The sequence below is a fragment of the Metschnikowia bicuspidata genome (genome assembly GCF_001664035.1).
Source record: "Metschnikowia bicuspidata var. bicuspidata NRRL YB-4993 chromosome Unknown METBIscaffold_4, whole genome shotgun sequence".
NCBI classification, from domain to species: domain Eukaryota; kingdom Fungi; phylum Ascomycota; class Pichiomycetes; order Serinales; family Metschnikowiaceae; genus Metschnikowia; species Metschnikowia bicuspidata.
The window spans coordinates 350049-360629 of NW_017387734.1; the positions used below are offsets into that span (position 1 = coordinate 350049).

Genomic DNA, 10581 nt, shown 5'->3' on the forward strand with positions numbered 1-10581 from the left:
GACGGAATCTCATACACAGGAAGACTATCAAAAACCTGAAAGAAAAACATTCGCACGATTATACTGATGATTTTGTTGCGAGAAGGCGGTTTATTCAATAGAGTTTTTCTGCAGTTTGATGCATGGTGCAACACTTGCAAACTTTATGAATATAAGAAAGACTGTAAATTACTTGTGATCCAGCACCAAGACTTTCCTGTGAAATGTAAATGTAGAGTTATATTTATTGCTATATATCTTTTGAATGAAGAAAACATCGAAGAGGCAAAGACCCCACAGATGTATGTTTGATTTTTTTTTTGATCTTTTTCTGATTTTTTGATTTTTTTTTTTGATTTTTGGTTTCGAAAGAGATAGAAAGTACGGCCTGTTTCAACCGTTAATCATCAGTCTACGAGAATGTTGCTAACAAATTAGTAGCACGATGCTGTCCATTGATTCAGTGGCCAGCAATTGTCTCAGTTTCCGAGACATAAACATCTTCTTGGTGTGGCTTATTGAAAATCTTCTTCGCTTATTTCAGCCAACACCAGGAAAGGATTCAAATTAGAGGAGGTATTTTTCATTGATGGGGTTGACCCCAAGGAACCCTTTTGATCAGTCAGGATTGATCCCGTTGTTGTCGCCATAATGACGCTCCGTTCAGGTCTTTTCCTGGAATTTCTGCGTTTTCTGCCTTGAACTTTCCAACCATCATCAGAAATATTAGATACCAAAGTATCAGACATTTCAACAGTAGTTCCGACTTTTTTTGGAGCCCATATGTGGATCCTCTTCCGCGTCTGGGGGTGATCCCTCAAGCAAATCCTGGCTGAGTCCCAGGGCTTTCTCATCAATAGTTTCACAGGCAATATCCATCGAATTGGTGACTGAATTTTTGGTCAGAGCCTCGTAGTTGTCCACAGCCAGATCCATAGCCGCAGAAATACCAGGACTCACGTTTTCAAGGGAAGAGAGCTCGAGATTTCCAGGAACTTTCTTGTGTGGTCTGCTTGGGCGTGGTTCCTGATAGTCGTTCTCATCGATGTCGGCCAAAACAAGAAAAGGGTTCTTAGAAAGGGAAGATTGGGAGACAGGAGATTCTGGCCCACTGGCGAGTTTCTTTCCAGAAGTCCGCGAAACTGTCTCCACTTTTGTGCCAGTCCTCCTGTGGCAATTTTGGCGCTTTCTTCCCTGAACTTGCCACCCAGACTCCATGTCAATATCTGGGTTAGCGGCAGGCAGCAGAGCGGTGGTTTCTACTTTGGAGATCTTAGATTCTCCATTGAAAATAGAATTATTGTCCGGGATCAATATTCCTCGCGTTCTTTTGATCTCATCAGTCTCAATGTAGTCTACAACTACGGCTGGCTTCATAGAAGAACCTGCCGAGGAGCCAAGCTTAGAGTCTGAGTTGAAAGAAAGAACGGAAGAAGCACCAGTGTCCCCATCGGACAATTCCAAAATGCTACCGTCGCTTGATGGAGAGGAGACAAAAGAGCAGTCCGTTTCTGTGGTCTTTGAATATTTGGGATGAGGGGCAGCAGAGGCAGCAACAATATGAACAGGGATGAAATCAGCATAGATGTTTCCACTGTGATTCTGAATCTCGGGTTCAGCCCCAAAGGGGCCAGAGTAGTATTCTTTGATTTGAACAACGTTCAAGTCCATGGTGGTAGATTCTGCCTGGACTGAGAGTTCAAGAAGGAGCCCGACAAGAAAATAGCCCGTAAGGCAGAGCCCGGCGATTTCCGAAACGCAATTGATGAGTCTGAAGCAAAAAATCACTTGTGCAATCATGATGAAGCGTTTGTCCGTGAAGAATGGAGTGATGGAAGCGTGTTTGCAAAAGGTGGGGCGAACACCTGTTTATATAGTAAAGGTGACTTTTTGCAGTCGGCTGGCCTAACAACGTACGGCTGCGAAAAGGGCTGCCCGATCCGCGCGCATCGTGTGAATTCACCAAGCCACCAAGTCACCAAGTCAATATCGAGTCAATTCGCTAAGCCGACATCGTAGCAGTTGTATCTTCTGATTTTGGCGACAGCATGGGGTGGGTTTTTGACCTCCAAGCGTGTTTTTCGTTGCCTTAGCTGAAAATCTCTGGAGAAAAAAAAAGTATTGTGGCAATCACAGTACAAGTGATGAGTGCGCCAATCTTGTGTCGGTCAAACAGGCGGCTGATGATTGTGTTCATCTTCACTGCAGAAAAGGGTAGAGAGCGACGGAAGTATTGAATTAGAGCTCGATACTTGCAAATGTGTTTTACACATATACGAGATTAAGTAGATGAACAACCGGAGGGTGATTTGCACCCATTCGAAAGCGCATGCGCACTCGTCTCGCACGCCCTGATTCGTGGAACACCACATGAATAAACATGGGGCCAGAATATAAGCGAGTTGAGTCTAAGTCGGCTCAACTTTTGAAAGACTCAATAACATGATGCAGACAAGCCGACCATTTATTATATCGTGCAGCCCAGAACAGGTGCACCAAGCGCCATATTTGGGCCACCGGCCCGGGCTCATCTAGAGTCGTGCTGTGAACTGCATCCAGCAGCCCACCCCAAAATTTCGCCCGGATATCAAGAACACCCACCACTGGATCGGGTGCCGAGCCTGCATCGAACGCTTGGAAATTGCACCCAGGCCGCATGAGCCATCCAAACCGAATCCACGATTTCCAAAGCAACTGTGGCTCGGGCTCTGCGGAGGCGGTATTTGCGAATTCACGTGCCACGACAGTTCCGCCGTTCTCAATTTGCTCTAACTGGAATGGCAAGCACGGTGTCCCGAAGCATACAAGCCATATCCAAGCAGACCCCGGTACGGGTGGGCGTTTTTCCCGTGGCTGTGCCGGCTTTTCAGCCACAGCCATACCAAATCATCTAAGCTATAAAAAAGCGTACGGCCCTCGTGCTAAGTGAATGGGGAGAGGTGCCTGGCCCCCACCGGCTCTAAACCCCATCCCAGACCTGCACCCAAGAGCACTGCCAAGGGTCTCCAGAACAGCACCAAAAACCCGGAACATCCAGAAAATAAATCCAGAAAATAAATCCAGAAAATGCATCCAGAAAATGCATCCAGAAAATGCATCCAGAAAATACATCCAGAAAATACAGCCAGCGTGCCTCAATGAAAGACACGCCCACGGCCAGCCCCAGCCAAAACACCCCCCATGCAAATCATGGGTTCCTCGCCTGGCCCCAGGCCAGTCCTGCGCGCACGGCCCTTTTTTCCTCCACCGCGAAACCCACCAAATTCTCTACGCTCAACTTCCTCCATCTCTTCTTCCACGCTTCGAACCCACCAGTTCCGCCCCCAAAAAAAAAGCCGCCCCCGCCAAAAACACGCAATGGACCTCGAACAATCCTTGGCCGCCCTCCTGGTGGCCACCGTGCCCACGTGCGAGGCCGCGCTCGCCACCAAGACCCTCGTGTTCAAGCCCAAAACCGCCAAGACCGCCACCCCCGTGCCCGTGGTTGTTTTTGCGCTTGCTGCCACCGCCACGCCCCTGGGCGCCGTGGCCCGCCTCGCGGGCGTCAAGGAGCCGCGCTTGGCCTCCGACGACTTGGTGCAGCAGTTCTTCCAGACGTCCGCCAAGGAGGTGCTGATTGCCAACTTAACCGCCGGCTTGGGCGCCGGCCGCATCCGGCTTTTGGTGGACACGGCTATCTGGGGTGCCCCTGCGGGCTCCGTGTTGCAGGTGGCCACCGCGCTGGCAACGGCGTGCGTGGCGGCGGCCGCCGTCAAGGCACACTTGGAAAGCACGGGAATCGAGGTGATTCCCGCGGACTTTGCCGAGGCCGCCGCGGGCGCCGGCGCGCCCGGCGCCGTGGCGGCTGCGGGTGGCAGCAGGCGCAAAAACGCGGCCAAAAAAGACAAGGAGGCCGCCAAGTTGGAGGACGCCAAGTTGATTGGCATCACCGTCGACAAGGAGAAGGACTTCTCCTCGTGGTACTCGCAGGTGGTGGTCAAGGGCGAGATGTTGGACTACTACGACGTGTCCGGGTGCTACATCTTGCGCCCCAACTCGTACTTCGTGTGGGAGGAGATCCAGGACTGGTTCAACCAGCGCATCCGCAGGATGGGCGTCAAGAACTCGTACTTCCCCATGTTCGTGTCGTCCAAGGTGCTCGAGAAGGAGAAGGACCACGTGGAGGGCTTTGCGCCCGAGGTGGCGTGGGTCACGCGCGCCGGCTCGTCCGAGTTGGACGAGCACATTGCCATCCGGCCCACGTCGGAAACCGTCATGTACCCGTACTACGCCAAGTGGATCCGCTCGCACCGCGACTTGCCCTTGCGCTTGAACCAGTGGAACTCCGTGGTGCGCTGGGAGTTCAAGCACCCGCAGCCGTTCTTGCGCACGCGTGAGTTCTTGTGGCAGGAGGGCCACACCGCGCACTTGACCAAGGCCGGCGCCGAGCAGGAGGTGGCGCAGATCTTGGACCTCTACAAGAGCATCTACGAGGAGTTGTTGGCCGTGCCGGTGATCAAGGGCGTCAAGTCCGAGAACGAGAAGTTCGCGGGTGCCGACTTCACCACCACCGTGGAGGGCTTCATTGCAGCCACGGGCCGCGGCATCCAGGGCGCCACGTCGCACCACTTGGGCGACAACTTCTCGCGCATGTTCAACATTTCCGTGGAGAGCCCCGAGGGCGCGGACCAGCCGCGCGTGTTTGCGCAGCAGAACTCCTGGGGCTTGTCCACGCGTGTCATTGGCGTGATGGTCATGACGCACTCCGACAACAAGGGCTTGGTGTTGCCGCCGCGCGTGGCCCAGACCCAGGTCGTGGTGATCCCCGTGGGCTTGACCGCCAAGTCCTCGGCGGAGCAGCGCGAGCAGGTCACCAGCGGCGCCGAGAAGATCGAGGCCGCGTTGGCCGACGCCGGCGTGCGTGTGGTGGGCGACTACAGAGACAACTACTCTCCCGGCTGGAAGTTTGCCGACAGCGAGTTGAAGGGCGTGCCCTTGCGCGTGGAGTTTGGCCCCAAGGACTTGGCCGCGGGCCTGGTCACCGCGGTGAGGCGTGACACCAACGAGAAGTACGCCGTCAAGTTGGACGACTTGGCCACGCGCATCCCGCAAATCTTGGACACCATCCAGAAGGGCTTGTTGGAGGCCGCGCGCGCCAAGTTCGACCAGCACCGCGTGACCGTGGAGGCCTGGGAGGACTTCGTGCCCACGCTCAACGCCAAGAACGTGATCTTGGCGCCGTGGTGCGGAGTGCCCGAGTGCGAGGACGAAATCAAGGACGCGTCCGCAAAGAAGGACGATGGCGATGACGAGGAGCAGGACGAGCGCGCGCCTTCCATGGGCGCCAAGTCCTTGTGCATCCCCCACGACCAGCCCGCCTTGAAGGAGAACCAGAAGTGTGTGCGGTGCGCCCGCATGGCCGTCAACTACACCTTGTTCGGCCGGTCCTACTGAGCGTGCACCTGCTGCCGCCTGCATTCCTACGACGCGTCTATTCCGGCTCCAATGTACATATACCTAACCCCTCCATGGGACTATGCCCAGAAGGACAGCCGCGCGAGCTCGGCGACCCGGTCGGCCACCACCACGGTGTTGCCCGCCGCGTCCAACTCGAGGTGGTGCACGTGGCTCAAGCGTAGTTCGTCCACCACGTAGGCCCACACCTTGTCGTAGTTGAGGCCCACTTGGGCCGTGGTGTGCGCGTCGTCCGAAAGGCAGAACATGCCCCCGAGCCGCTTGATGGCCTGCGCTATGTCAAGGCGAGGATACGGCGACACCCAGCCTTTGCGCACTGCCGACGAGTTGAGCTCAAAGAGCCCCCCGTACGAGACGACGTACTGGATGTTTCTGGTGATGGCCTGCCATACGTCCGGCCAGTCTTGCTCAATGTCGATACTCCGGATGTGGATTCCGGACGAGCTGTCGATCTCGCTTGCCTCGCAAAGCCGGATGAGGTCAAAGTGGCCCACCACGTGCGGATGGAGCTCGGTGAGAACTTGGTACTGCAAGTCGAAGTAATCTTTGTAGAGACACCGGGACGTGTTGTCGGCACAGGCGGCACGTGCCTGGAGCCAGAGCTCGGCACTGAAATCAATGGGGATTCCGTGGACATAATGCACGGACCCGACGCACATGTCTGTTTTCTGGCGAATGGATTTGGCGGCCCGGATATGCGGCCCGTCGATGCCCTCGACCTCGAAACCCACAAGCACTTGCAACGAGCCGGCATCCCGGAGCCGCGTTTGGATTTTGCGTGCGTGAGTCAAATACTTGCTGAAGTCTGTGTCCAAATTCTCGGCGGTATAGTTTTTTTCGATTTCCTCGGGGTAAAGGTATTTGCCGGAAAGCCGGGGCATATGTTCGGTGAGACAGTAGTGGGAGAATTTGCGGGCCTGGGCCGTGGCCACCATGCTTTCCAAAGAGCCTTCCCCATGCGAGATGTACTCGCCGCTGTGCGAGTGGTGTGAGTGCATGCTGGTGTGATTCCGGTAATTCTGTGGCCTTTTTTGGGAGTTTTTCGGGGGTTTTCTGGGGCATTCACGAGGTTTATTGGACGACAGGTTATTAGTTGAGATGTGTTGCATGGTGCAGGACGTGCATCAGCAGCGAGGCATGAGTCAGATCAGAGGGTTTTGTATGGTTGGCATCAGAGGGGGTTATGATGGCATCAGTGGGAGTTTTGGGTGGCATAAAAGGGTGACCTGACTTTTATTATGGAGGGTTTTGAGTTTTTTCGGCTGATTCTGGCTGTATGGGTGTCCTAAGTTGAATTAGTGGCTTCTCTGTGTTTGATTAAGGCTTTTTTTTCAGATATGGCTCCCTTGACTCGCTGACGAGAAGATGTATGAGGTCAGCTCATCAGGGTGTTTGCACAATCAAATCCACCCAGACTTTCGAGACTTCATATTTGTGATGATGGGTGTGGTGCGAAATGTTTTTGGCCCTAATTTTATTATTGAGAATGTAGGACAATTGCTGATGCGCATTGCGCGGACATGACGTAGTTCTGGTGCCGTGGTCTATAAACCTGTTTTGGTGACCAAGAATGACACGCTCATATCTGAAACAGATTGTCAGTGGTCGATAATGCGAGGATATGAGCCGCAGGTTTATGTCTCACCAGAAAATCCCCACTATTAGTCCACTTTGGGTATCTAGGCAGGTGCAGTGGGACTGGATTGTTATCGTCCTTTTTCTTATCATAAGCCAATGCTCAGTTTCGGCTGGACTCTCTTGATTTGAAGTTTGATTGTTCAAAGCCTTTCCTGAAAAATAGCGACAGCATTAGACACAAAACATATGTGCACTCATTTTTTGAGAAATTGTTTTTATATTTTCCAGCAAGTATACAGAAGATTGCAACACGCGTTGTCTGAGTTTTCTTTTTGCTGTTTTACAAAGGACGCGATGAAAATATAGCTTTCATTTCAGAAAACAAAACATACCATTTCTTAAAACAGCTGCGGATGAATATTGCTGCATGCGGCCTCTTGGTACAGCTTTTTCCCTGATGCACTATAATTTGGTGTTTTAGCTTCGTATCCTAGTAAATTTCTACATCCTCCCATATGGTGACAAACCCCATCTGAATCATCTCAGTGAATTATAAAGCTTTTAAATACATTGAAGAAATCCTCCGATCTGACGAGTCAGCCTGTGAAGAAGATTTTATGACATATACCTTCTGTAGTCATTTAGTAAGATTTTTTATGGCCATTTATAGTCAGTTGATCGAGCCACAATTATAGTCACAATTGAAGTCTATTGCATCAATTCGGCCTCTATGAAACCATCGATCATATCATTTAAAAAACCGTCCATAAAACCATCGATAAAACATTTATAAATGCCAGTTCTCAGCACGGTGTAAGAATCGTCCAATATATCATCCACGAAACCAATTATCAGACCATCTCTTACCATTTATTAATACCGCTCATCAACCATTCTTGCCCCGACCAGCCGTGGCAAAGTCGCCAATACCACCACGTCGCCTCTTGCTCAACATGTACTTTCTCTTAAAAGTGCAGATAATGAAGACCTTACTGTAGCCATCTAGTAGCTTTTGTATAGCCATTTTAAAGACATCTATTCAACCAAAATTATAGTCGTTACTGAAGTGTTTCCTAACAATTTTCAGCCCTGTATAAAATATTAGATCAGGCGAATTATTGGATCCGTCCATCAAACCATCGATCAAACCATTCACCAAACCATTGATCATACCATTCGAGAAACCATTTATTAAAGCCATCCATCAGGCCATCCATCAAGCCATTCACCAAACCATCTATGAACCATTTATAAAAAGCGTCCATCAACCCATTACTGGCCCGATGAGCCACGTGGCAGAGTCGTCAGTCCCCGCCCGTCTGCTCAATACTATCCTTTTCAAGTACTGATAACCTATACCGCCGCTCTCACTGCATGGGCCAAAGGAGTCCCGGCGCCCTCCCCGTCTTTTTCATTTTCTGCCAAACAAGAATGGCTGGTACAAAATGATCTCACCGCCATTCATCTATTCAGCCACGGCTTCTATGTTTCTTTTCATGACGAAGAAATTGGGGAGTAACAATTCGAATGCAGGTTGTTTTTGAAACGCTATATTGAACAGAGATTGACCCACCTCTACAATAAAAAAGATTGTGCATTTCTGGTGGCAAAAGTTCGGCTTTCAAGTTCCAATACACGCAAAGAGATGATAGCTCATCTGTATACTTCTTTTGATATCCAAGAAGCCTTTATTGGTTTGTGAGTCGATTGCAGAGTATTTGATTAGAGACCAGGAGGCAAAGAAAACGTACGTCTTGTCGCCTTGTCAAATGAACTATGGTCACGGCCCTCAGGAGAACATATAATATGGGAAGATGACATCTAACTAATTTATTCAAGTTGTGACATTGATTATGGTAGACGTCTTTTCGAGAGGGCACATCCTCTATGGGAGATTTCGTTAGATGGTGCTCGCGCCTTATTACCTGAGCCAATGATCTATCCTAGATTTTTTCTTTAGGTCTTCGTTAGTGATGGGGTCTTATCTCTCCAGTAACACCGTATAATATGATGAATTCTTGAAAAAAGATCCAAATCATGACATAAGGCTTAAACACTAGGTTAACAACACCTACTTATAACACCTGGTCAAAGACACCTAGTTAATAGAACCTAGTGAGAAGTACGTAGCTAATAGTGCCCAGTCACTATCACCTAGTCAATATTACCTAGTCAATATTACCTAGTCAATATCACCTAGTCAATATCATCTAAGAGTCCAGTGACAGCACCTAGTCAATAGCACCCAGGAGATATCACCAAGTGAACATAACCCAAATAATGAGACCTAGTAAGCAACACCTATTTCATAACACCTACTAGGAATAATACCTAGTAGAAGCACCTGGTTAATATCAACCGGGCAATATCACCGAGTAAATATCACCTAATTAATGATACTTAGTCAATAAAACCCAATATTAACATGTATCACCTAGTTCATAAAACCCAGTCAATAACCTCCGGTATGATACCTAATGAATAGCACCCAGTAGTAACACCTAGAGAATAGCACCCAGTTAATAACCCCTACTCAACACCTCGTCAGTAGCACCTAATAGGAAGTAACTCGTAGCTGATCAAAGAGACATGGATAGAAAACCTTTGAAGAGCGCCCACATTGTATCCCCTCCTCAACGTAGCTAGGGACAGCCCAGAAATGCAATGGAGGCACTATGCTCACGGCCCTCAGGAGAACATCTCCTACGGGATGACACGACATTTAGTTAATTTACTCAAGTGGTGACATTGGCTATGGGTAGACTCATCCCGCGCCTTCCCGCCGGAGCCAACTGCGATCGATCAAACTATCACTTCATAATTACCAACGGCCGGGTCTCCCCCTAGTGACACGCTATAATATGATGGTTTTTCATAAAAGCGAGACCGAATATGAACTATGGTCTAGAAATTCAGCAAAAATGTCCTACGGGTAGACACTTAGTTAATTTACCCAAGTGGTGACATTAATCATGGGCAGACTCCATGAAATGGTGCTCGCGCCTTCCTACCGAAGCCAATGGTGGCACCTATTATAGACTCTCTCTTTATAGTTGTTAGTATCCCTCCAGTGGCACCCTATGATATAATATTTTTTTGTCTCTTTTTTTTTCGATGAGTAAAACATAAATGTTGTTTCCGAGAAAAACGAAAACTCTGTTCACGGGCTTGTGGTGTACCCATATGATTGGCAATGATATTTCCGCATTCAATGGGCTCGCTCTGGGGCTCCACGTATCGGATGACGCCAACAAAGAAATGGAGGTCCATACCAACGCAAGAATCAAGCAGAACGGATTTAATGAGCCAGTGCCGAAACTTACGAGGGAAAGATATGCTGCGGGCAAAGACATTTAGTTGTTTATCGTGGTAGTTGTCGTTTCAAGAAGACACATCCTCCTTGGGCGATTTCGCTAGTTGGTGCTCGCGCCTTCTCGCCGGAGACAATGGTGCGATCTATTAGACTCTCTCTTTATAATTAACAATGGAGGGTCTCCCCAGGGGCACCCTATAATATGATGTTTCCATAAAAAAAAAGAACCATGGCCGGACCCTCAGGAAATCGTATCC

The 10581-nt window shown here is 49.7% G+C and overlaps 5 protein-coding genes across 5 annotated transcripts; 1 reads left to right on the forward strand and 4 right to left on the reverse strand.

Annotated features, from left to right (window-relative positions):
• Positions 1–446: 446 nt before the first annotated feature.
• METBIDRAFT_32313 (uncharacterized protein) lies at positions 447–745 on the reverse strand. Its single transcript, XM_018856026.1, has one exon. The coding sequence runs from the start codon at positions 726–728 to the stop codon at positions 495–497; it is 234 nt and encodes a 77-aa protein (XP_018710819.1). The 5' UTR covers positions 729–745; the 3' UTR covers positions 447–494.
• On the reverse strand, positions 511–1876 carry METBIDRAFT_195843 (uncharacterized protein). Its single transcript, XM_018854873.1, has one exon. It carries the CDS (start codon positions 1777–1779, stop codon positions 730–732), a length of 1050 nt encoding a protein of 349 aa, XP_018710820.1. The 5' UTR covers positions 1780–1876; the 3' UTR covers positions 511–729.
• Positions 1877–2202: 326 nt separating this feature from the next.
• METBIDRAFT_195848 (uncharacterized protein) lies at positions 2203–3009 on the reverse strand. Its single transcript, XM_018854874.1, has one exon. It carries the CDS (start codon positions 2857–2859, stop codon positions 2398–2400), a length of 462 nt encoding a protein of 153 aa, XP_018710821.1. The 5' UTR covers positions 2860–3009; the 3' UTR covers positions 2203–2397.
• Positions 3010–3336: 327 nt separating this feature from the next.
• Positions 3337–5412, forward strand: METBIDRAFT_43893 (proline--tRNA ligase; the record flags this gene model as incomplete). Its single annotated transcript, XM_018857713.1, has 1 exon — positions 3337–5412. The coding sequence occupies one exon, from the start codon at positions 3337–3339 to the stop codon at positions 5410–5412; it is 2076 nt and encodes a 691-aa protein (XP_018710822.1).
• An 80-nt stretch (positions 5413–5492) lies between these two features.
• Positions 5493–6431, reverse strand: METBIDRAFT_44099 (histidinol-phosphatase; the record flags this gene model as incomplete). The annotated part of the gene is made up of 1 exon (XM_018857740.1): positions 5493–6431. One exon carries the CDS (start codon positions 6429–6431, stop codon positions 5493–5495), a length of 939 nt encoding a protein of 312 aa, XP_018710823.1.
• Between the last annotated feature and the right edge of the window lie 4150 nt (positions 6432–10581).

Coding starts and splice junctions, on each gene's coding strand:
- METBIDRAFT_195848 (XM_018854874.1), bottom strand. CDS start 2,859: ATGGCTGTGGCTGAAAAGCCGGCACAGCCACGGGAAAAACGCCCACCC.
- METBIDRAFT_195843 (XM_018854873.1), bottom strand. CDS start 1,779: ATGATTGCACAAGTGATTTTTTGCTTCAGACTCATCAATTGCGTTTCG.
- METBIDRAFT_32313 (XM_018856026.1), bottom strand. CDS start 728: ATGTCTGATACTTTGGTATCTAATATTTCTGATGATGGTTGGAAAGTT.